The sequence below is a fragment of the Nannospalax galili genome, unplaced genomic scaffold (genome assembly GCF_000622305.1).
Source record: "Nannospalax galili isolate Female #2095 unplaced genomic scaffold, S.galili_v1.0 scaffold1709, whole genome shotgun sequence".
In the NCBI taxonomy this organism is placed as follows: Eukaryota; Metazoa; Chordata; class Mammalia; order Rodentia; family Spalacidae; genus Nannospalax; species Nannospalax galili.
The window spans coordinates 9,562-36,583 of record NW_008358828.1 but is presented as its reverse complement, the minus strand read 5'-3'; the positions used below and the strand labels follow the sequence as shown (position 1 = coordinate 36,583).

Sequence of the window (27,022 nt, the reverse complement as noted above, 5' to 3'; positions counted from 1 at the left end):
ATGAGCAAGGAGTTAGCAACAATGGGACGTGGAGCTTCAAAGGGTGGAGTTAGAGCTGATCCAGCGCCAAACTCATTACTGAGTTCTGAAGTCAGCCTGCACGTCTATGACATTGTGGTGGTGGGCATCTACTTTGTCTTCATCATTGCTGTGGGAATCTGGGTGAGTAAAACCTGAGATTGGGTCCCAGCACAGAGGCAGAGTGGTCTTTTTGTCTTGAGCTGAGGACAGAAATGTGAAAAAAGGAAGCAGAATACACTGCCACAGGGAGGTGACACGGATGGGACTCCAGGAATCATCATCTCCCCAACCTGGCTTTCCATACACTGGTGACAGAGGCCCAGAGAGTTCTGTGTTTTTCCCAAGGTAACAAAATGAGCCAAAGGCAGGTAAGCCTAGCGCCCCCAATCCCAATTCCCTGTCTTTATGCATATGCCACCTATCCAACCATTTTGAGCCTGACCCTCCTCTTCTCTACCTCAAGACTCTCAGCTCAGAGAAAACTCAACCACCAGCACTCCTCCAGTCCTGACAGTGTCTTGAACAAGGAGCTCAGGCTCATATAATCTTAGGGAACATCATCAGCCAGATTCTATGGCCCCCTCTGCTCATAGTAACTCACATTGCTGTGGGCAGGTACAAGGTGTTGACATCATAGAATCCTAACTTGGATATCAACTCCAGCAGTCAGAGTCATGTAGTCCCAGGATGAAGAAGCCTCTTAGTTTTCCCATGTGGTTGCAGTTCAACTGTAGGAAGTTAAGATCATTCAGTGACAGGACACATATAAGTAGCTGGCACAGTGCCTGGCATGCAGGTGGCAGGCAATAAACAGCTATTGTTATCACCACAAGTTTCTACTGTTAAGTACTTTTAGTAATTTCATACTGCTGGGAGGCAAACTGTGACCTGAGTCTCAGCTTATCAGAAATATTCTATAGACCTCAGTGTTCTCCTCTGTGAGGGCGAGTGAGAGATCCTGATTCACAAGGCTGGTATGAGTAAGAAGTGAGCAGAAAAGGCTTAGCAGTTCCTGGGAGGTAGCCAATTAAAAAAGCCCCAATTCCCTTATGGGTTGGACAAGGCCCTTCCTGCCCTGTGGCTCAATATTCTCATGTGTAAAATGAATTTGTGTTGCTCCTGTTGCCTCCAAGAGCATCAGAAGTGACAAATACAGGACAGTTCAAGCCAAAGCTTAACAAGCATCAGGCCCTGTATGCATGGTGTGTATCACTCCATAGTGATTTTCTCCTTTTCCTTTCTCTCCGTCAAAGACTTCTCTTATCTCAGATCTGGTCAGAGACTTGTTGCTGTCCACATTGAAGTAACTTCTACCCCTGTGCTAGCTTTCTATTGTGGCAAAATACCTGAGAAAATCCACTTAAGAAAGTAAAGATTTATTTTGGCTCAGGGTGTCAGAGGTCTAAGCCCGTGGTCTACTAACCCTACTTCAGCAGATATGTGATAAGGCAAAAAAATCACGGCAACAAGAGCATGTGACTGAAGAAGTTTATCACTTCGTGGAAGCTGGGAAGTAGAGAGAGGGGGGAAAGAAAATGCTATGAGGACAAGACACACCCTTCAAAGACACTCCTTTGGGGACCCATTTCTTCTAATCACGTCTTTCTATAGTTCTTACGACTTCCTGATAGTCCATTCAATTATGAATCCATTAGTAGATTAATCTATGGATTAGGTCAAAACCCTCATGATTCAATCATTCCCTTAAATCTCCACTTCTGAATATTGTACTGGGTACTTAGTATGTGAGCCTTGAAGAAAACCACAACACATCTACCCCACTGCCTATGGTGATAAGACTCTCATCACACCCTGCCCACCTATCTCTAGCTACTTTTAACCTGACTTACAACCTCTTCTCCATATCAAGACCTGTAAATTGGAGAAAGCTTAACTATCAGCCCTTCTCCCGTCCTGTTAGTGTTTTGATTAAGATTGGGTTCATGTTCCCAGGAAAATCTCTTATATGCCTGTTCCTCTTTAGAGAACATTCCCAAACAGATTGCTGACTGACTCCTATTAGTTCCTTCCAAGATCCTCCATAGGCTCAGTGCTCACCACTTAGGATTCTGAGTTCAGGCCATGTCAAGGGAAGTCACAAATAGAGCTTTTTATTCTGCCCAAGGCCCATGTACATTCTGCCAGAGACCATGTATATAAGGGCCAGAGCAGTACCACAGTGTCCAATGTGGGAGTCTGACTGGGAAGAAGAAAGACCAGCTCAGGAGAAAGGGTCACTGACAACCTGAAACTAAGATTCCAAACCACCTCTTGCAAGTAGTCACTGACAGAGGGAAGATTAAGGAAATCCTAATGACCCCTCAAATGTTTGCACAGTGCTTTGTTACTCATGAAGACCCTCAAGATCCTTTACCTCCTTTGCTTTTCACAGCATCCCTAGCAGAGCTTGTAGAGAGACAGTGACTCTCCCATACACCCATAGCTTAAAAATGGTGAAACCATCAACACTTAAATAGCTCTGTTCTCCCTCAGTTCTTGCCCTATGTCCCCACAGTGCCTATACTGGAGGATGCAGGCAATCAGGAGTGAAGGGCAGGGCCTAGAGAGACACTTGAGAAGTAATGACATCTTTACATTTCCTTTCCAGTCATCCATCTGTGCAAGCCGAGGGACCATTGGAGGCTATTTCCTGGCTGGGAAGTTGATGAGCTGGTGGCCAGTGATTTGACCTTCCCCTTTTCTCTCACAAGGTAGAGACTCTTAGCTATCCTCTCTCACCTGATCACCCATATTCTTCTCTCATGTTTTCTTGCCTGAACCCAGGCAACACCCTCCCATTGGTTTTCCTGACTCTGGGCTCCTCTGTTGGCACGGCCTACCCAGAAGCCTGAGCAGTCTCCCCTGGGTGCCTCTTACCTGTGTCACAAATGGTGCACTAATTGTTCTTTTGCTTTATTCACATAGAAATCAGAGATAAAGCTTAATGTTGATGGCACTAAACTTTAGAAATTTATGAGCTGGGATTCCACACTCAGAAACTAGTAACTCTACATCTATAGAAGCAGGCTCCCAGCTTTCAGAGCCAGAGTGCTGTTGCTTGAAGTGCTTGAAGATCATTCCTATGATCTTCATGTGCCGGTATCCAAGAGCTGACAGTTTCTGAGCTTCGAGTGTTGGGGTCCTTAGCTCTTTAACCCTTAGCGGTTATCTCAACGTTTTCCAATGAAGTCATGGTGAAGTTATCAGCACTTCCAGTGACCCAGATTTACAGTCCTGTGCTCTCGGTTTCCATCTTGGCTCTTCACATTCTTAGGTTCTCAGTGCTTCCATTATAATTTTAGGCTTCTTCCAATTTCTGCTCTCAGTTATGCTCTATAACTCTTCAGCCTACTGTTGTATCATAGAGCTTTAAGGATCAGGGCCCTTAGCTCCCAGGGGTTCTCTGGAACTCTTAGTTGCCTTCTTATCAGTGCTGCATCTGTGCTCCAGGGTCCAACATCTGCTCTTCATATAACCAATGCAGACTGCTCCACCTGTAATAAAGACCACAAGCAGGCAAAGAGTCCCTTGGCAGTAGACTATATGATTCCTAATGTTACAGCACTGAGATGCAGCAGGTATGTGCGGTGTACACAAGACAGAAAATTCTCAGACTAAAAGGAGTAAGAACAATCATCTACTATAGCCAGAAGAAATGTGTCACAGGGCCTGAGCAACACTAGACCTCTTTTCTTCATGCTTTTTAACTGTCCCGCTGCCTCTCTTCCATTTCCACCAATCACACGCCTTATATAAGGAATAGTCACAAGCTCACATAAGGATCAGTCCCAATCCTCACATTGTACCACTACCAGATTTTTCTGTGCCACCAGGTACGTGCGACCCATTCCTGTCCTACCTAAGTAAATATAGTTAGAGGAAGTGTAGGGTCATCTAGCATTCACTAAGGCTTGTCTTGCCCAAAATGTAGTCTTCCAAATCTGGTACAGGTTTCCTGAAGCAGTCATAAGTACAACAAGATCTCTCAAAGCAGAACTTTGTGGCTTCAGCAGGGCTGTACTTTCAGCATTCCTTGATGTTGGAGTATAGTTTCCTCAGTGAATCCATGAAGTGTTCAAAGCACCTGGAATACCATAATGGTCTCACCACTCACTCAAAAAGGAGCTGCTTGCTTGACAGCTACCCAATCAAGGCAGTCAAGCAGAAGGGAAGCTGTCACTCAAATGACAGGGTAGCACGTTCTCTCCACAGTTTTGCTCATTCACAGGAAACAACAAAAAATTAGAAGACCCAGGAAGTAAATGTTCTTAACAGCATTTAGTAGTGCTTACCCCTCTACCTAAATGCCCTGGGCAAAGTTGAATCCTTCTGGTCTGTCTCAAGGTGAGCCTTATGCCAGGCACTGAACTTATTGATAAAGATCTGGAGTTTCCTGTTTTAGAGATACTCAGAGTTGAGGCAAGACACACAGACTTGTAAACAGACTTATAAACCCTTGGCTAGAGGCGGCACTGGGGCTGGTGAGAGTTTTGAAGAAGTCCCTGGGTCTCATACAAGAGATGGGTGGGAAGTTGGCATGATTTCATTGGGAAAGTGACACAAATGCTTAATAGTAAAGTAACAGGGAAGCAAGAAGAATAAACCCTCAACCTTCTCCATAAATCATTCCCGAATGTCTGTGAATCCTTATCTGTCCCATCAGCCCATACTCCATATTTCTACTAATCCTCAAACACTAAGTTATTCCTCCAAAAGTGGGATGAAGGAAGATAAACTCTGCCTGGAAAACTAATTATGGAGTCTTCAGCCCCAGTGGAAACTGAAACTATGCACAAATCTAGGCACATCAAGCTCATGTACACACCCTCCTGCCCATGCTCTTTCTCATTCACCCTCCTCATAGTCACATGCACACACTAGGGCAGTACACACACATTCACACAGTCCAATAGTCACAATACTTGCACACACTGGCACATGCACTCTCCCATCAACTTTCATACATATTCAGTCTTACAGTCTCACACTCATAACTCCAGCCATCTTCCCACCTCTATTTTTGGTTCTGCTCATCTTTCCTGTCCACACTGCTCATGCTCTGCCCTCTCAAGGTAGAGGAAACCCAAGTAGCCTCCAGGGTACTCTGGAAGTTTGGGATACTTAGACCAGGAAGCACTAGGGACAGGGAGCCCATGGTCTGTTCAGCATGATATCACATCTGGTATGATGGAGTCTGTGGCCTGGAAGTTCATGGGGACAATGACAAACCATGGATGTTTCCAGCCACCTTTTCATGAAGAGAAAGAAAAATACTTGAGAATGTTTCGGCTTGGCTGGAATCTCATAATCACGGCCTTGGAAATGAGTACGTCAAGGAGAAAGAAACAGAACAGAGCAGGCTTTTGTGGCCAGTTAGAAAGAATGCCCAGGAACTCAGCTGACTGCTATCAGAACCTGCAAAGGTGGAGCTCCACATCATGCTGTGAGTTTAAGAGACACAGATCCCCTGAGCACAAAGCGGGTGCCCTGACGGACACTGCCATGTTTGTGTGTGCCCCAAACACTCTCATGTGTGGCAGAATATGCTGCATATTCAAAGTTGCATCAGGGCTCTGAGCTGTGCCTCCTACAGCTAAGACCTGAGTCTAGGTTTTGTGGCTGGTCTTAGGAAGAGCCTGTGGTTCAGAAAGCTTGGTCCAGCCCTTCAAGATCTGTGTGTCTGGGTAACTCTCCAGTTCTGAGAACAGTGTATGTGTGGAAGGCTGAGTGCAAAAAGAGTAGCTGCCACCTCTTCTCAGCTCCAGAGAGGCCCATGTGGTTCTCCTGCCCTGGACTTTCCACTGACCTTGCTGATGTCTCCGAGTTAAGAGCAGAGAAACCTAGATAAGGCAAGGGGGAAAGATCTCAATGCTCCTCAAGGAGTCTTCTTTCTCTGCTGTAGGAAGTCCCATGTCCTCCAATGAGGTGCAGCACTGCCAACACCCTTGAAAGAGTGACAATACGTGTATGTGTGAATACATATGTGTGTGGTGTGTATGGTGTGTGCCCACACATACATGTGATAATGTATATGTACATGCATGTAAGATGCCATGTTCATGTGTGTATGTGAGAGCATGCATGGGTTGAGTGTTGTATGAGTATCAGTATATTTGTGTAAGTGCATATGTATGAGTGTATGTGAATATGTATGAGGATGTATGTGAGTGTATCTGTATGAATGCATGTATGGGAGTTTCTATGAGCAAAACATGCATGTACTGATTTGTGTATCTGCGTCCATATGCAAGTTTGTGAATGTGTGTCCATGTATGTGTGTGTGTGTGTGATTTGAACACACATATGTTAGGGTGTGTGTAGCACAGGGCCTGAGCAACACTAGACCTCTTTTCTTCGTGCTTTTTAACTGTCCCGCTGCCTCTCTGAATTTCTCACTCCTCCTTTCTAATCACTTTCTGTTTCCCAACACCTCCCTGATAAAAAGAAATTAGGAGGTGAGTCCCTAGATGTTAGGAGTGAAGAAGAAAGTGTTTATGAAAGAAAGTGATTTTCTTAAAATCACAAAACTGTAGCAGAGTTCTTCTTCTGGTCCCCAGGTCTGCTTGTCCCCAAAGGCCCCTGGGCCTCCTTCTAGCCTCACAGCACATCCTGGGTCCTCTATCCTCCTAGGTCTGGGTCTTATTTTCTAATAAGAGAGAACACTGAGTGTGCTTACTAGGTACCATCCACCATGTGTTCAGTAGTTGCAGGAGCGACACAGCTAGAACGCGAATCTTCATCTGGGTGCTCATTTATTATGGGACTTGAGCAGACTACTTTTGTAGGCATTGGTTCCTTCATCACTGAATTAGGGATAAAAAATATGTTAGTCATTTATCTGTTACTGTCACAAATACCTGAGATAATTAACTTATTAAAAGGTTTATTCTGGTTCAGACTGTTAGAGGGTTCAGTCTACAATTGATTGGCCCCATTGCCTTTGGGACTGTGGCAAAAAATATCATAAAATTGCATGAAATATGTGACAAAATCACTTACTTCATGACTAAGGAGTGAAAAAGAAGAGACTAGGGTCTCACAGTTCTCTTCCAGGACACATCCCCAATTGCCTAAGACTTCCCATTTAGAGGTGGAAAAGGCCTTTGACACAGTACAATATGCCTTTATAATAAAAGTCCTAGAGAGAATAGGACTGGAGGGAACATACTTCAACATAATAAAGGTTCTATATGAAAAACACACAGAAAACATCATCCTACATGGAGAAAACCTCAAAGCAACCCCATTGAGATCAGTAACAAGGCAGGGCTGCCCACTACCCCTACTCTTTTTATTATAGTGGCTGAAACACTAGAGAGAGCAATAAGACCAGAGAAGGAAATTAAAGGAAAATAGGAAAAGAAAACATCAAACTATCCCTATTTATAAATATGACAATATACATAAAAGATGCCTCATTTCTTAAAGGACACACCATCTCCCAACAGTACTATGGGCTGAAGAACAAGCCCTTAACATATGAATCTCTGGAGGTATTGGTCCAAAGCACAGAAACATAACACCAACCTTATTGGACTGTGGTGATGATTAAATGTGCTAATATGGAGAACATTACCTGGTGTGGGACAAAGCTGCATAAGCACTAACAGCCATCATTATTGTGATTATCATTTTATTAGTCAGGGTTCTCCAAAGAAACAGAACCTGTAGAATGGATATATATGTGTGGAGATTTATCAGCTTAATTCCCAGGATAGAGTCTGAGTAGTCCAATAATGGCTGCACCACACTGGAGAAGCTGAGAATCCATAGTCGCTCAGTAGTCCCAATGTGGTACTGAAGGTCTGATGAATTCCAAAAGAACAGCTAGTATTCAGTCTACAGCAGCAAGACAAACTCACCACAAGAGAGAAGGCAAGCAGCAAGAAGCCAGGTGCTCTCCTCTGCCATTGTCTTTTATAGGGGCTGCCATCAGACGGTAACACCCACATTTAGGGCGTGTCTTCCATCTTCAGATGATCCAATTAAGATCTCTCTCATTTCAATTAATCCCAGATCCAGTCAAGTTGACACCCAGGATTGGCCTTCATAGCCATTATTGCTACGTTCTAATGTCTTCGAGCATCCAGCCACTGTTCTGAAGAAAAATGAACACACTGAGATGCTGCCCTGCCCTGGCTCAGCCTCTTAGTTCTTCTCTCTTCCTGGGCTTCCCCTGGAGTCTTCAGGAGCTAGGGATTGGGGGGTAGACTCTCTCCCATCCATTCTGTGAGAGCTTCTACTGTTCCCTTCAGCATCCTTATCTCTGAATGCCCTTAGATTGATGGCACCAGTGTCAGAATTTAGTCTTCCTTCATGGACTTCCCTCTCCTGGCTTCCCTTCTGTCTCACTTTGCCACTTCTTCAGAGTGACCTTGAATCAGAAACATCATCATTCCTAACACTAATTCCTCCATCAATTGGGAAGATTAATACCCTTCCTTTCAGATATTTGTAGAGGATAAAGAAATTGAAGTCCCTAGGGCATTCCCTAACCTCCTCTTCCTCACTGTTGTTGATTCCGAACCAGATTGCTTCAGACTAAACAAGATCTTTGACCCTTGACTGCACTTGTGCCTTGCAGACTGGAGCATCTCTGATGTCCAGATATGTGGGCAGTGGCTTGTTCATTGGCCTGCTGGGACAGGGGCTGCTGGAGGCCTTGCTGTTGGAGGCTTCGAATGGAATGTAAGGAAGATGACCTGGCTGCTCTGGAGTGGTAAGGGTCAGATCTACCTCCCCCACCCCCACTCTTGGCCCCAGGGATAATAGATATTTTAGAGGTGCTTGGAAAGCTTCACAGTGAACCATTATACAGATGAGGAAACAAAGTCCTGGAGAAGACAAGTGGACACATCTGAGGTTATCCAGAAGGACTGTGATCAGGTCCCAGGGCCTTTATTTGCCTTTTCAGGAATCTTCCACAACATGTGTTGCCTCCAGGTAGGAGGTCACCTCTGCACCTTTGTCTACAATCTGGACACCTCCTCTCTGTTCTCCCAGGCAACCTTCCTGCTCCTGGCCCTAGGCTGGATCTTTGTCCCTGTGTATATTGCAGCTGGTGTGGTTACAATGCCACAGTACCTGAAGAAGTGATTTGGGGGCCAGAGGATCCAGGTGTACATGTCAGTCCTGTCTCTCATACTCTACATCTTCACCAAGATATCTGTGGGTACTATTCCAAAGTGTCCTCCTTGCCATGGGCTTGGTGCTGAGAAGAAGATGACACTCGATGGCAGGGAGGGATAAGGGAAGGGATGGATGGATAAAGGAGGGGAACAAGCATGAAGGGAAAGAGAGGAATAAAACTGATGAGTGTGTGGATGAAATGAAGAATAGAAGGAAGGAAATATGTATCTACATGCCTTTAGTGCATGTTCCTACCCAGCAGTGAGGCACTCAGAGATAAATGATAAATATCAGAGCTTGCATTCAAAGAACTATCAAACTAGAGTCCAGTCACTCATCTTTTCATTAACTGATTCTTCACTCAGCAATTGCTTATTAATTGCCCAGAATGTCAGAGTCAGAAAGGTCTTTACTGTCTCTTTATTGGTCTAAACTCAAAAAACAAACCTGCACCTATCAAATAGGTCTGTCTACACAGATGGTTTATTCTGGAAGTGGAACTGAAGTTTTAAGCCCCTAACACACCCTAGGTCACCTCTACACTATCCTGTTATAGACTTCGTAATCAGTTTGTAAACAGTCATGGAATGGGCTCACAAAGCATAAGATGAAGGGAAGAGAACCAACTTTACCAACTCTTCAGTTTCCAGATCTAGGAATGAAACAACATTAAGGGCCCTTGTTCCACCAACACTATCAGCTGTGGTAAAGTCTATACCTCAAGCCCTGTAATAGCCCAAGCATGTGAATTATGCAGAACTCATGGGTGCATGCACTAGGGCCCACTGAGCAGCCAGCCAGGTGGACCTCTGCTGCATCAGAAAGCAACCAGAAACAGTGGACGTCTAGTCTCTCCTCCCATATGTCCTCGTCTTCACCATCTCCAACTCATGTCCTCCGTCTTCCACTTTCACCACTCACCCCACCTTTCATGACCAACAGACAAAGCTAGCAGGGCTAGCTGGTTAAATCTTTTCTTACATTCAAAGCTTTATGCAGTGTTGATTCACTTTAAACTCTACCAACCCTTTGTGTCTGCAAGGTCAAGCTCACTCCATAGTGTGGCTCTTCAGAGTCAAGCCCATACTTGTTAGCATGGTTCTGCAGCCTTGTCTTCACGGTGTGAAGACAGGTAGGTAAAGATAGGTGATACACCCATGAGCAGCCATCCCAGAAGCATTGGGTGGCAGGACTTGTGGGTCTTGGCTCTTTGCAGACTGACATCTTCTCTGGAGCCCTCTTCATCCAGTTGGCCTTGGGCTGGAACCTCTATCTTTCCACAGTGATCTTGCTGGTGGTGACAGCTGTCTACACCATAGCAGGTACGACAAGGGGAAGGTCACACTGGGCAGAGACAGTGAAGCAGGGAGGGAAGTTTCCACTTGCCAGAGACATGGAGAGAAAGACTGAAAAGAGAAAGATGGACAAAGGACAGGGGAGACTAATCTTGAGAGAGGTAGTATGAGGAGAGACAGAGACAAATGGGGTCCAAGACAGAGATATAAAATAAGAAAATCAAATCACATAGAGGAGGATAGTAAGAGAGAGTAGAAGAGAGGAAGGTGAGTGGAAAGGGCACAAATGAGAAATCAAAGCCAGATAGAGGTAGGGAGAAGAGGCACTCAGAGTCCCACTAAGGGCTGAACTACACAGGGGACCAGGTGAGAGATCAGTGAACTACTGTCTGGGTCAGAGTTACTGTAAGCTGCACATGAAGGGTCACAGACACACCCTGTCCTGTTTCCTCCAAGTCACTTCACATAAGACTGGGTACCCTGGGACCCCAGCCCAAGACAGAATAACTTATGACTAAGTTGTCCTTGAAATATGGGGCCACTTAAATGCCTCTGTGAGAAAAAGCAGAGAGCCTAGGAATACTGATGACAAGAGCAGACTTTTGATGGTGTGATACACAAGGGACAGAAAGATCTACATCAGAACACACTCGTCTGCGACCTGCCTCCATCTTCTCTGGGTGGGGCAGAGGAGGGTGAGGTTTGGAGAAGGGCCTGTGGCTAACCACTGTTAAGAGAGCTATGTGTCTTCTCTAGTTTCCCTCTCCCCTCCCCCAGTGTAGCCAAGCACAAGGTGGGCTCCCAGAGAAGAACACCTTGTTGGCTTGACTGATGCAACCTTTTCTTGGGTCCTCAGGGGGTCTCACAGCCATGATCTATACAGATGCTCTACAGACTGTTATCATGGTGGGAGTAGCCCTGGTCCTTATGTTTCTGGGTAAGGAAGAGACCTGAATACACCTCATCCTCACCTCTAGAACTTTCTAGAGCACAGACATATCTATTCTCTAATCCATGCCTCCATAAAATAAAGTTTCTCACTTCTCCAGACAAGCAATTTTGAGCCTGAGGCCCAGTGCCCTCTCTTATTCCAAACCTACTTGTCAGTTCAAACCCAGGGGCTCACATGGGCCTGTGAGCTGGGAATACACGTGGTCTGCAGAGCTGGGCCCAGTGGGGTCTCAGAGCCTTGTCTCCCACTGTGTCTCTCCCTACAGGGTTTCAGGAAGTGGGCTGGTATCCAGGCTTGCAGCAGCTATACAAGCAGGCCATCCCTAATGCCACAGTCCCCAATACCACCTCCCATCTCCCAAGACCTGACTCCTTCCACATGTTTCGTGACCCTGTGAATGGAGATATCCCTTGGCCAGGTCTCATTTTTGGGCTCACAGTCTGCAGGCCATCCCTAATGCCACAGTCCCCAATACCACCTGCCATCTCCCAAGACCTGACTCCTTCCACATGTTTCACGACCCTGTGAATGGAGATATCCCTTGGCCAGGTCTCATTTTTGGGCTCACAGTCTTGGCCACATGGTGTTGGTCTACAGATCAGGTAATGTTCCCAGACAAACATGGCTGGATCTACCAGGAGGTTACTGAAAAAAAGTCAACAAATAAACCAAAAACAGATACATGGATGCATAGAGAGTTGGACATCTTCCTGATACAAAGTAGAGACAAGAAGTGACCAGTGTTGGGGCTTACCTGTGTTGAGCTAAGCCCCTAAGTGTCCCAGTACACAGCCCCATTACTGACTTTTCAGGTGATTGTCCAGAGATCTCTCTCTGCCAAGAGTTTGTCACATGCCAAGGGAGGTTCGGTGTTGGGGGGCTACCTGAAGATCCTCCCTGTGTTCTTCATCGTCATGCCTGGCATGATCAGCCGGGCCCTGTTTCCAGGTAAGAATTCTTTGTACTCTTTGGCCATTGTGGATCTTGCACAGATTTACAGAGAAGGTGCTCCTGGAACAGGTGGACCAATGCAGGGGCAAGATTCCTCTATCAAGAGAACATAGTACACATTTTAGACTTTTAAAATCATACCTCTAATAAATATTTGAGTAGGAGAAACTCATATCTGAATGCAATTCTGGCTTTCTTCTCTCACGTATGCAGAAAAAAATTAAGACATTCTTGGCTCCTTCCAAGGATATTTGCTTTTATCAAAGGAGTCAACCTTTGCAGGGTTATGGTCAAGAAACCTACAGATCAGACACCACTTGCCATTTGGCCATCTATATTAAGTTGGACTCTCCAGTGAATGTATTCCCATAGTATTAGAAAGTAAATATTGAGCCAACCTGAAGAAGCACAGGATCACACTTCTCCCTTCTGCAGATGAGGTTTCCTGTGTGGACCCTGATATCTGTCAGAGAGTATATGGGACCCGAGTGGGATGCTCCAACATTGCTTACCCCAAACTGGTCATGGCTCTTATGCCTGTGGGTGAGTCTCATCTACCCCACCCCTCTCCACTCCCATCTACCTCCCTCAATTTTCACTACCCAGGATTGATTGTATTACAAATAGCTGAAAAGAAGGAAGGGGGAGATCCACCTCTGCCTCCCCCCAGATTGCACACACACACACACACACACACACACATACACACACACACACATGCACGCACACACACGCACACACTCCATAAGGATTTCTAAGATGCCTACCATGTGGTCTTGGTGTTGGAGGTGCAGAGGTAAGAGACCAGTTCCTGCTCTCAGGCTTTATGCAGTGTCCAAGGGCTATATCTGGACTCACCAAGGGTATAGGACATGGTGACAGGAGGTAATAAAAAAAGCATTGCCCCAGCCTGGGACACATCAGAAAGAACTTCTGAAAGGGGAGAAGTAGAGCTAAGTCACAGGGAATGCTTGGGCAAAGGCTGAAGGCATGGGAAACATCATTCCAGAGAGACAGTGCATAAGTAAATGACGAGGGTAGAGAGAGCATGAGGTGCATGGAGCAAGCAGAAAGGACCATTGAAGACAACTTTCCCATGGGAATGTCATGGCCAAACAAGGTTCTGGAGCACAGCCTTTTCTCCTAGGGCAATGGAAGTACTGGCGGACTTTGGCCAGAGAACTAATGATTGAATTTATGCTTTGGAAGGACCATTGTATAGAGGATTCAGTACGGAAACAGGCTGGATAAGGGGTGTGGGGGGTAAGGAAACATCACTGTAAGGTCTGCAATGGTCCAAGAAAGTGGCACTAACGACTTGACAAATAAGTATCTTTAGAGATGGGGAGCACGCATTTGAAAATATTTGTGAAATAGAATTGGCAGGACTTGATAATTACTATTTATCAAGGACAGGAAATACAGAGGCCCAAAGATGGCTCTAAGCCTTGGTCTTTAAAAGCTGGATTTGCAATGATTTTGAGCCAAGGAACTAGAAGGCATTGGGTGAGTAGTTATGCTCTCCCTCTGGTAAAATGAGAATAAAGAAACAGCAGAGATGGTGGAAGCCAGCGAGGGCAAGGCAATTAAGGTGGAGAAGGAAGGAGGTGAGGTTAAAGAAGGGTCTAAGATAATTCAGGAGTGGGGGCCAGACAGGTCTTATTAGCAAACAGAAACAAGGTTCAGAGGGAGCAAGGACATTTAGTTTACAACTCTTGAATACAAAATGCCTGCCAGGGTTCCCAGGAGGCATCCAGGATGGCATCTAGGGTTTGGTTAAGCATGCAGATAGGAGAAAGAGAGGACCTGGGTGAGATCAGGGCTCATGTCATCTCGCTAGGGTTGAACAGTCATATTTCCAGAAGCTTGGTCACTGGAGTCAAATATTTCAGATATCAGCAGGCTCTACCAATCTTCCCACTGTCCAGAAAAAAATATAGGCTGGGCTTGGTGGCTCATGCCTTTAATCCAGCACCTGGGAGTCAGAGGCAGGCGGATCTCTGTGAGTTCAAGGCAAGCCTCCTGGTCTACTTAGTGAGTTCCAGGACAGCTGGGGCTACAACCCTGTCTCAAAAAGATCAAATACATACATACATACATACATACATACATACATACATACATGTGTGCGTGTGTGTGTGTATCCAGAAAGAGAAAGCTTCTAGTCTAAAGATCATCCATCTAACTAATTGCCTGCAAGGTCAAGAAACAACCCAAGGCTTCTGCCTCCCAGGCTGGGGCTTTAGCTAATGACCACAATGTGGAAAAAAACACTTTTTTAAAAATGAAGAAAATACATCTTAAAAATTAAAAGTGATTAACAACCACCTCCTTCTCCACAAACCCAGGGGTCTGTTATCATTCATAGCTATGAAACCAAGGCAAATATGAAGGCTGCAGAAAATCTCTTATGATCTTGACTCTCATACCTGTGGTATCAAGAAAGAAATCAAGGCAGATAGGCCACCCAAGGCCACAGACAAGGCAGAGAGAGCCTGAACACCTCTAACACCGTGGATCTCTTCATTCTGTATCTGTGGCAGATGGGACCCTTAACCCTTTTTCATGCCATCCTCACTCCAAACTTGGCTTGATGTGACGCTGCTGCAACCTCCATTGTCCTAACAGAAACTTTAAACAGCCAGCTATCCACTCAGCCCTTGACTCTTCCCAGGTTTGCGGGGTCTAATGATTGCTGTCATCATGGCTGCCCTCATGAGCTCACTCACCTCCATCTTCAACAGCAGCAGTACCCTCTTTGCCATTGATGTGTGGCAGCGCTTCTGCAAGCAGGCAACAAGAGCAAGAACTGATGGTAGTAGGCAGGTGCACTGACCCATCCTTTTGTCCTTCCAGAGCACGTTCTTCCTAAAGAATTTTCTCCCTTCATCTCTTCCTTCTTCCTGGGAAGAATGACTGGTTCAGACCCCAGACTGGCAGTCATAACACTGGGATCTGCAGCTGACTTTCTATATGCCCTTTTGTTAAGCCCCTCCCTGCTCTGCACTCCCTCTTCAGGATAATAGGAAGAAAAATCTATTCTCTGCGTATTTAACTATCTCTTGGACTGAACCAATAGAGTAAGAGATGATAACAACACATGTGAGCAATACCAGGTGAAGTTTAAATGGGAAGAGCATCAGCCTAGCTCACCCACCGCCCCCTGGGGTCTTTTGGACCAGCTTTGGGTATTATACCAAGATAATGGGAATAATAATAAATCTAGTCTGCCAGACATGCTCCCAAACATACGCTTCACATTTGTAATGGGAGCACAAGGAAGAGTCAGCTAACCCAATTCTCACAATGCTCCTTCACAATGAGGAGGAGGAACTTCAGGAAACACAGTGAAGTGCTGTCTCAAAGGAGACATCCACAGGCAAATTGTCACCAAATGGTCCACAGTCTTAAACATTAAGCTATAGAATTTGAACATTACCTTGCATGCAGTAGTTTATACTTAAAGCACAGCTTGGTGGGTAATTTTTCTTATTCTCCGTAGACTGGGGATTTATAGTTTATATATGGTTATGGGGCCCTTTCTGAATTTTCTGCTTCATAATTTAAGATTTTAATACAGACTTCTGAGTTAAAAGACATATTCCCACCTCTCTGGTGGATAGGTGTGTTGGCCTAGATATCGCATTGTTTATACTCACTGTGCCTTTCACCTAGGTGCTTCTTGCCCTAATAGACAAATACATCTTGTCCATCTGTGCTCACCCAGGAACTGACCAATATAACATCTAAAAGAAGCACAGGGGATGTGCATCAAGAAGGACACATGGGTAGTTACTGCTCGGATGGGACCTGAGGAAAGGTAAATGGGAGTGAAAAGAGAAGAGGACAAGCGCCCTTGCAAAAAGCAGCACCACTTGTCTTAGAACAATTGCCCAATTTTGCTGTCAAATTATTATCAATCAGTGTGCTTTTAGCTTTATCTCCTGGTCATATGCATTATTGCATCCAACACATCCAAGGAAAGTTTTTCATCAATTTGTTCATGTATTTATAAGATAAGACATAAAGAATGCTTTGGGGACTTTGGCCTGAGTGAGGATCAGTTGAGAGGGGGCCAAGAGAAGAGGTGGAGAAGTGTGTCAGGGTGAGCACAGAGAAGGGCACTGCTCAAACAAGGATGAGTGCACAGGAAAGATACCCTCAGCAGAGACCCACCTTTGGCTGTGTGGATGGTGGGCAGAAGGAATGGGTTAGTCCTTTATCAGTGGTGGGTGGCACAACTTTGAAGCCATTCAATATATAAATACTGAGTTTTTAGAAATATGCATTTTTTAATTATGAAATTCCAATTTCTAGTATTAACTCTAAACTCCTACATCATAGAATTTGAGATTCTAACCTTCTGCCCTTCTCTGGCCCAGGGACCATTCACCTGTCTACTCTTCCTTCCTGATTCCTATGCCTCACACCACTATACCCATGTGCTTTCTCTGCAGGATGTTTGTGGTATTTCTGGTAGTCATCAGCATCCTCTGGATCCCTATAATTCAGAGCTCCAACAGTGGGCAGCTCTTTGACTACATCCAGTCTGTCACCCGCTACTTGGCCCCACTTATCACTGCCCTCTTCTTACTGGTCATCTTCTGAAAAAGGATCACAGAGCCTGTGAGTGCAGCATCCCTGTTTCTTCTCACACAACAGAGGTTGTAGATGAAGTTCTGTCACTCACTTTGTCTCTGGAACCTTGGGCAACCCCTCTTGGCTTTCACCTCCTTCCCATAGCATCAGGTCAAGATTATTTCACTCACCTAATAAACAGTGTAATCGTTTACAAGGTTTACATAGATCCACCATCCTGGATAGGCAGGGAAGAGAGATGACCAAATAAGCAATGATAGCAAAGGGGAGTGGTATACAGGGGAGTTAAAAATCAGTGAAGAGACTCCTGGGAGAGGGAGAAGTAACAAAGTAACATGTGAGGATTAGTGATGTGAGAAGTGACATGTAAAGGATTAGTGGTTGGGAAAGAATGTGCTAGACAAAAGAGACTGTGTGAACGTGCAAGACAGTTTGAGGTTCTCCAGGCTCTGTTCCATTTCTAACCCTGTAATCTTCCTGTAACCTATGTGTAAGCCAAAAAACAGTAAACACAACAGTGATGATTCCATGTGAGCTCATGGGGGTGCTTCATGCACATCTTTCCTGTTAACTGCACTGAAACATGACAGAAATGTAGGAAGAAGGTAGAGGTGATGGGATGGGAACCTTGACTACATCCCTGAATAGAAAAGGCATGTCAAAATCTGCTGGACAAACCTTGAGGAGTTAAAGAACATCATGGCCAGAACTCCCCACAACCAGTATAAGAGCTCAATGTCCTGACAAAGGATGTCAAAGTTACCTTTTCTTTGATGCCCCCTAAAAGCAGGATATCTTCTACTTGCAGAGGTCTAATCTTGCCAATGACAACAGTACACTGCTAAACCCAGTTGAATTTTGGATTCTCTTGTTTACTCTAGAGTGTTGAAGTCAGTCATATCATTTTTAAAATCTGTTATCTGACTCATACACACTAGGAACAGGTACAGATTAGGGACAAATGGAGCTATAATTAATGGGCGGTCCCAGAAACTTTATTTTTTCAAAAGGAGAAGTGGGCTTCTGTTCTAATTTCTGATTTATCATAACAGAAATTTGATAAAGGACTCTGGCATTCTTTGCATAATAGAAAAATGTGCATTCTATTCTAGTTGAACATTGAGCCTCTGTGACAGTATTTACTAGTTTCCCTTTTTGTTGCACATAAGAAAACTCTGAGCCAGCATACTCAAGTCAGTGGCTTCAAGTCATTTATTTCTAGTGGAGCCATGATCTCAACCCTAGTGCAGCTCTGAAGTCTACACCAAACATTTCCGTACATTATTCTGCCTGTCTTTTTTAAGTCAGGAATGGGGAAGTCACTAAATGAACTTTCCAAACACGAATAAACCAGTGAGAGGGAGATGTGGGAGTAGTGTCTCTTAGCTTTGAGGGTCTTCCAACCTCCTACCAGTTTTACCCTGACTATGACTGTCTTCTGTCCTTAGGGCGCTTTCTGGGGCCTCATGTTTGGCCTGGGAGTAGGCCTGCTGCGCATGATCCTGGAGTTCTCATACCCTGCCCCAGCCTGCGGGGAGATGGACAGGAGGCCAGCTGTTCTGAAAGACTTTCACTACCTGTACTTTGCTCTCCTTCTCTGTGGACTTACTGCCGTCGTTATTGTCACAGTCAGCCTCTGCACAGTCTCCATTCCTGAGGAAAAGGCAAGAGGCATGCCCAGACTGAAGCCCCTGGAAATAATACCCCTACTACTAATGCCTGGAACCCTACCAGGAATTTTACTCTCTTAGGTTATGTATGGTCTCACATGTTCACTGTCTTATGAATTCCCAAGTGAAAAGGAACTCATTCAGTTCAGTTACTCAGTGACTATCCACTGTGTGTCAGGTACTAGGCTGGGCTTGCAAAGATGAATGGTCCCTGCCAGCAACTGTTCCAAGGGAGATAGATGCCAACACACACTGTTTACAGAAGGACTAGGTTCAAGGAGAGAGGCCAAGGACAGAAGAAGAGGTGGTCTCCACTAGGGTCCAGGAGCAGGTACACTGGCAAGGACTCTCTAAGTTGGATGTTGGAAGAGAAGTAGAGATTTTTCTTAATGGTTGAGGGGGAAGCACAAGAGAAAAGAACCAGACAGCTTGCAAGATTAAGAGCTCAGCCCCACTCTCCCAAGCTGACTGACTCCCCAGCCGCTACATGCTGATGAAAAATACCCATGGAAATCTTTCTCCCTCTAGAGTCTTACTAGTGTTCTAAGGCCACCGTAGCTATCTACCACTGCTTGGGTAGCATAAGCACCAAGAAGGTACCATCTCCATATTCTAAGGGTTGGAAGCCTGAAATCAAGAAACCAGCAGGATTATTTTCCTCTGAAACTGCTCTTTGTGATTGTTTAACTCCATCTTCTCCCTGTGTCTCCATGTGAAGTTATACTCTTTCTTAATTTTTATTTATTTTTATGTGAATGAGTGTTTTTCCTGTATGTATATAAATGCATCACATAGGTACAATGCCTGCAGAGACCAGGAGAGGGTGTCACATCCCCTGGAACTGGAGTTATGAATGAGAATGGTTGTTAGCTACCATGTATGTACTAAAAACTGAACCCAGGTCCCCTGGAAGAATAGCCAGTGTTCTTAACTATTAAGCCATCTCTATAGCTCTGTGTAGTTACATTTTTAGGTACTGAGAGCTAAGACTTCAACATAGGAAGTTTGAAAGGCACAATCCAGCCTCTAACAGGCCTATGGCAGAAGTTGAACATGGAACATTAAAAGTCACTCTCATCTGTGTGGTACCTGAGAGCTTGAAAAATGGCCTTACAGGGCTGGAGAGATGGTTCAGCAGTAACAAGCACTGACTGCTCTTGCAGAGGACCCAGGTTCAGTTCTTAGCTCCCTCATGGTGATCAGCAACTCTCTGAAACTCCAGTTCCCAGGGATCCATGCCCTCTATTGGCCTCCATGAGTATTGCATGCATGTAGTATACTTACATACCTTCAGACAAAACACTTACGTATAAAATAGAAATGAATTAGTTTCTTAGAGTGCTAACAAACAAAAGAGGCTCCCACTGAGGAGCAATGGAGGCTAGCTCTCCCAATGGCCCCTCCAGCACTCATCTCCTGCTGGTGAGGCCTTAGCTTCTCTCTTGTCTGACTTCTCTTTCCTTACACCAAGGCAAATCCCAGTTAGAATTCATCCCTGAATGTCCTCTACTTATTTCTGCTTCCTCTTCCTCCTCCTCTCAACAGGCTTTTGACAAGAACAGTCTCCAGTCCCACCCTCCACTTCCTACCTACCTCTTCTCAATCCACTGCTGTCCCAGTCACTGTCATCCCCAGAATGTCACTCATAATCTTGTTGATAAAACTTACAACCACTTCTTTGTCACTATCTTACTTAAGTGAATTCTGAGACTAGATAGTACTGACCACTTCCTAAACCCAGAAGACTTCTCTTCTAGTCACTTCTGACCTGTTTCTCTCCTGTTTTGGTTTTTGTTCTGTTATTTTCTGAACTCTCTATGGGCTTCTCTTTCTGTCATTTAAAAATTATTCCTTAGAAACTAATCTGCGACATATAACCCTTCTCACCCCTACAATGTCTCTGGGCTATGAATTCAACAGCTTTCTATGATACACAATTCTTTCTCTTGCCAAACACTCTCTCAAGACTCAAACTCAAAATCCACAGACTCCTGGTAACATGAAGAGATGATGTCTGCATGCTATTAGCTGTGTACAATCTTAAGTATAAAGTAAAATGTATAGAGAGGTATGGATGAGCAGAGAACTCTCTCAGGTCTTTATGATCCCAAACAGAAACACCCTTGGGCCTGGCACTGAAGACCACATAGTAGAAAGTAGACAGTGGAACAGGGTGGGTGGATACCTGGCTCTGTATGTAACAGACATGCCTGGGCAGGGGAAGAATCTTGTTAAAGGTGACATTCAGAGTCATGTCATCAGGTTGAGTCTAACACCATTGATATCAGCTAGAGAAGCTGTTATGCTTAGTCCTCTGGATCATAAAGAAGGGAGAAGAGGGGGCTGACAAGATGGCTCAGTGGTTAAGAGCACTGACTTCTCTTGCAGAGGACATGGGTTCAATTCCCAGCACCCACATGGTGACTAACAACCCTCTGTAACTCCAGTTCCAGAGGATCCAACACCCTCTTCTGACCCCCACGGGCATTGTATGACAGGGGTGCACTTAAATTCATGCAGACAATACACTCATACACATAAAATAAAAATTTTTTAAATATTAAAAAAAAGAAGAGAGAAGAAGAAAAGCCACCAGGGATATTCAAGGGGCATGAGATTTGTTTCTTCTCTCTGATGGTCTCAGAAACATTAAAGACACATCAACACTTAGTTCCCTTCTCTTTGAGTCATGTTTCTCTCTCTCTCTCTCTCTCTCTCTCTCTCTCTCTCTCTCTCTCTCTCTCCCTCCAAACTCACTCCTGTTTTTTTGTCTTCAGTTCCTGGGAGGGAGCTCAATTAGCTATATCATCATCCAAGAAGTAATTGAGAGCCATGGTAGTCTCTCTCCTCTTCTTCACTTGATCATTCCATAAGTTACATCCTGTAAGTTTTGGTCTCCTAACATCCCCTAAGGGCTGGGGAGGTAGATCCATGATAGAACACTTGCCTAACATGCACAAGGCCCTAGAGGTCTGATGGAAAGCACTGCAAACTAAATAAATAAATAATAAATAAATAAATAAATAATAAATACATAATAAATAAATGAATGAATGAATAAATAATTACGCTTTGCCCTCAGACCTCTTTCCTCAGGCACTTGCTATTTCTTTTAATATTTCTTGTTTCCCTTTTCAACAGCCTCCAGGTCGAACCCCTTCAATTCACTCTGGGGGGTCTTTGAAAATCCAAGAACTTATAATTTCTTTGTTTTGTCTAAAGTCTGCAGTTACTCTGCATGGCTTATAAGTTTTGGTTTTTCAGGTATCAACTCCTCTGCTTGACCTTCAAAGTTTTTTATTTTATTTTATTATTTTTTTTATTTTCTGTGTATGCGTGTATGTGTGCATGTACACAAGTGCACCCGTGCCATACAATGCCCGCAGAGGGCAGAAGAGGGCATTGGATGCCCTAGAACTGGAGTTTTGGACAGCTGGTAGCCACGATGTGGGCACTGAGATTCAAACCCAGGTCTTCTGCAAGAACAGCCATTTCTCTTAACTGATGAGCCATTTCCCCAGCCCAGTTTTTATTTTATGGTCAGGCACCTCCTTTCTGTCTAGCTTTGTTTCCCTCAGTTTGAATGTGAAGAGCTCCAAGAAGCTAGGGAATTCCTGACTCAGATCTCTAATCCAGCACCCAGGCCAAGTCTGTCAGAAAATAGGTATTCAAGGAAGACTCACATTTTAAGAAAGGGGCAACCAGGGCCAAGATCCCAGTCCCTGGCCCCCAGTTTCACCTTGTTCCTTACCCTAATTGCTGTTGCTCTGACAGCCTTCCATGGATGAGATCTCTTTCTACAGCAGAACTTTCCTCCAGAGGCTCTGGTTTCAAACTGAGTTTCTTTTACCTCCAGCTTGCTCGCCTGGACATGTAACTGTCCCCTGTCTGAGCTGGAGAAGGAGACCTGTGTGAGTGTGAAGGAGGAGAAGGACAGCACTCCAGAGCTGGCAGAGAGTGCAGCTGGGGGATGCCCTGAAGAAGGTGGAGCAACAGCAAACTCCAGCCAGGAGCCTGAACAACCAAGAGGTAGGTTAAGTGCATGCTGGAAGTCCATATCACAGAGGAGTAGAGGGAAAAGACACTATGCCAAGGACTCCCCAGGGTCCCATTTGGGAGTAGCTGAGGATGTAAGCCTCAGTCACAACCATCCTTTCACCTTCCATGTGATTATTGAACTATTGGCAAAGATAGAGTCAAAATACTGCCCTCATAACTGATGAGGTATAACTGATGGTTGTATTTCCTCCACGTGGAAGGGAACATCAGGCATGACCAAGAAGCAGCCACCCTACTCCCTGTCTCTACTTATTTATCTATTCCCCACTAGTCTTGTTGATTCTGCCTGTAACCACACAACAGAAGCAGGAGAGCAGCTCCATGTAGTTGTGCTGTTGCCTGAGGAATACCTCAAAACAACAGCCACTTTCCTTGGAATCTCTTAGAGCTGCTAGTGGTTTCCCAGAGGTTCTTAACTGTGTTGAAAGAATATATTAATTAAATCTAAGACACAATGTGCCAGTTGTAGATACAATGTGGAGGTAGCTTTCCTGTAGTGAGATTAAATATTAATATTAAGACACCCCAAAGGCAGCATGCCAAAACTATAGAGATATTTTTTCTGTTATATTTCCAAGGAAATTTTTAAATGCAATAAGTCACAATACTTACAAGTTAAAGTCCAAAATGAATTCATCTTTCCTTATGATGTAGAAATTAAATAAAATTTAAGTGTTAGCCTCAGCTAGGGAGAGTCACAGTGCCTGGGTGAATTCGGAGTTCTTTTGGCAGCTGCTTTGCATCTCTTTGTGCAAAGTTCCCCCAGACTTCAGAAAAAGATTTAGTCTGCAGCAGCTTCTGGGACTCACACCTTTAACTGCAGTGAACTAAGCACAGACAAGCTTAGCAGTGCCCCTTGCTGGACCTACATGGTTGCCAATTCTCAACTAGTTCTCTTGCCTTTGCTGGATCTGGGCCCTATATTGTCCCTCAGGCTTGAACGGGCTCCCATCTTTTGAGGCCCTTCAACTTTGATCAAGGACCATATGCTAGACAAATGGCTCCTGGCCAACAGTTACTGACACCATGAGTTCCAGAGCCCCACCTGGGTCTATGACTTAAAAGTTCTTTTCCAGGCTACAGCAGTCAAGGGGGCACTGTTACAAGCTATCTGAAAAGCAGGCAGAATCTCTCACAAATATCCACAATCAAACACAGATGCACTCTTCAAAAGTACCACCATGGGCCAAAGCCACTCTTCCTGGTCTTACCTTTAGGTGTATTTTGCATGGCAGAATGTAACTTCATGTCTGTTTTTCAAGTTTTATGACCCATGTACATAATGTTGGGGTCTCAAAATTGTTTCCCCATCACTGTGAGGGCCAATTCTGGCCCCTATAAAGCTTATGGCCTGGAAAGATCATCCTGAAAGTGGTTGCTTAGGTGAGGCAAGTAAAAAGGACAGGGAAGGAACTGTCTCACCAAGGGAAAATCAACAGCTGGGCTCCAGGACTAGACAGACTTACAGTTACTAAGAAAGATACTTCTTGCTGGTCCCTGTGTCTAGGCCAAAGCAGTTCCTGGAGACACAAAGGAATGCCTGCTCCTGGTGGGCAGCTACCTCCAAGGGAAGAAAAGGAGACCTGAGTCAGCCATGATGTCCAATGAGAGAAATAGTGTTCTTGTTCCCCCAACCCCCAGCTCCATCACAAAACACCGCATGGAGGAGTGAGAGACAGGGGAGGTGTCTGCTGCGTGCAGTGGCTCTTTCTTCATAAAATAAATCTCAAGACAGAGAAGAAGAAGCCCCTTGAAAAATCCTATGGGCAGACATAGGGCACATATTATAAATCTGAGTTCCTATGAAAGTGAAAAAAAAGTTTTAAAATATTAAAGGACAGTAGAGTCAATCTTAAACAAGTAAATAGACCCCAGATTTAGAGTTTATAAGTTATTGAATGCTGCTTAACAGCTACTTGGGTGGCATGGATTCTCAGAACATGTGAATTACCACATAAAGCCTTGTACATCACCTGCCCCAGAAAGCCATGAGGAGAATGCAAAGAGATAATAAGTCCAGCACAAGCAGAATGCAGAAGTCATATTATTAGCTTTCAGTGCAGCTCTACTGAAATAGGTCTCTCTGATTCAGAGTGTTTTGTCTCCTCTACAGTAGGGGAGCCGTTCCACATCCAGATTCCTCTGTCTCTGACACACTATGATTGTACTTAACCCATTATCTCCCACTATCTCTAAATTTCTGATACATTCTTATCAGTCTCAATGAAGGCTATTTGTATTAATTTTATTTTTAATATGCTATCTATACTAACTTAAAAAATCTTTGAAATGATTCGTTTCCTTTATCACTCATTTTAAGGTTAGCTTTTGTGTGGTGTGCTATTTGTACCTTAGCACCACATTGTCTCTACACTACTGGAAGTCTGGCTGCATTCCTTGTGCTCCTATGCATCTCCACATAGCCTCTCCTGGACTCAGAACTGGTAACCTTTGCAGTGTGCTCAACCTCCATTCTCACATGCCACTCAAAGAAGCTGAGTGATTTACACATGGCCTCACAAGGCTGAGGGTCAAGCTGGCCACGGTCCTGGTTTACAGCACAGTTCTGGGCCCCACAGCAGGAGAAAGGAGCCTGTCTGGTTTAAATGCTTCCCCTTCCGGGGTGAGATAGGCTCCCATTCTGTCCTCATTCTGCATCTGCTTCAGTGCTCTAAATTGGGATGAATGGTGCTACCCTTCCTCCAATGCACACCATCCCCTGTAATGAGATGCTTCTGCCTTGTCACTACTTGGATGCTACAGACAAAAACATAACTCACCCTAGGAACCCAACTCAGCACCCAGACTGTGCTTTGTACAAAGCACCTTCTCATGTGCACCAACTGCTTTCTTCCATTTCTCACCATCCCCACCTGCCCTGCCCGCCCCACCCAAACCTTCCCTTTCTCTACCCTTTCTTCTTCCCTTTCCTCTCCTCTTTCCCTTCTGGCCTGTCACCCAGGTTCACACGGGTCCTGGGGAAAATGGCTCTGGGCCTGGTTCTGTGGGATCTCTGAGGCCCAACAGCAAGCCCTGAGCTCAGGAGAGAAGGCTGTGCTGGAACAGAAGCTGACCAGCATTGCGGAGGAACCACTTTGGAGAAACATCTGCAACATCAATGCCATCTTTCTGCTGGCCATCAACATCTTCTTCTGGGGCTATTTTGCTTGACTGCACAGACCTGGCTTTAGCTGAAATGACTAAATTCATTCCAATCCTGACCTCTCTCCTCTCTCTCCACACCACCCCCCAATGCGCAGTAATGTATTTGTAGCATGAGTCTAATGAGGAAGGCCTTCCATTTCTGTTGCTTCTCGAGCCATGGCTGTCAATTCCATAGGACTGAGGGACAAAGGGCAAAATTTCATTGAGATGACAGATAGTATTGGGAGAAGAGAGTCCTTAGACCAGGGACACTCCTGGGCACAGTTCTAATTCTTCTTCTACTCTCACACCCACTCCTGCACAAAGTCTCCCCAAGGAGTTTAGAGCCCAGCTTGAGAGACAAGACTAGTTGAAAGCAACAAGCAAGAACCTAAACACTTGCAGCTCTGTAGTGAGCAACAAGGACAGCCTGGGGGCAGGTGCTCCAGGGCCTCTGCCTCTCTGCCTTTGCCTGCCAAGACTCCTGCCCTGTAATACATTTTGACTGTGGTTGGTTTATGTAGCCCTTCCCTACAAGCTTTCCAAATACCCCAACCTGGGTCAATGTCCCCACTCCTGCTCCTACAACACAGGGACTGTCTCCTTGTGGCCCTGACTACACAGCTCTGTAATGCTGTCTCCCTCCTAGATAGTGTATGCCTAAGGACAGGGATCAAAGGTTATGTCCACCATGGCTTTGTACCCATCAATAAAAGATGCTAATAAATGCTTCTGGAATTAATAAATTCTCCAGGCCCTATGGACTTTGTACCACAAACAAAGACAAGGGAAGTTGACCGTCAGAGAGGAGATTTCTGGAGCTAGCAGAAACAGCTGAGTCTCAGGTATCTGACTGGTGCAGACACAGCTGAGAGTGGTCCTTCCTTCATGGACTTGTAGGCACAGTTGCATCTCTGAAATGACGTCTTATTGCTACCTCTAAATTTTTGTTTCCACTGACCTGACCTCACTTTGTCTCATCTCAAATGACTGCTTGTTCCGTCTTTCTTCGTGGACGCTGACAGAATTTAGGCTTCCCCCTGAATCCCCCCCCCAGAAAATTCATGCACCCCCAGAAATAAAATCTAAATTTAAATGCTGACCCTCCTTTATTTTTCTTTGAAAAGGGATCTCATGTTGCTTAGTCTGGCCTTGAACCTGCTATGTACCTGAGGATGTGTTTGTGTGTGAATGCATGTTCA

At 44.9% G+C, this 27,022-nt stretch overlaps 1 protein-coding gene across 1 annotated transcript; it reads left to right on the top strand.

Annotated features, from left to right (window-relative positions):
- LOC103725072 (sodium/glucose cotransporter 4-like) lies at positions 1-25,847 on the top strand. Its single transcript, XM_008822304.1, is given in 17 exon segments — positions 1-162; positions 2,630-2,701; positions 8,606-8,654; positions 8,657-8,709; positions 9,025-9,189; positions 10,367-10,472; positions 11,302-11,382; positions 11,663-11,712; positions 11,844-11,999; positions 12,210-12,345; positions 12,784-12,891; positions 15,023-15,147; positions 15,149-15,174; positions 16,806-16,974; positions 18,396-18,615; positions 22,470-22,646; positions 25,639-25,847. Coding segments are annotated over 17 exon segments (2,064 nt in total).
- Positions 25,848-27,022: the final 1,175 nt, after the last annotated feature.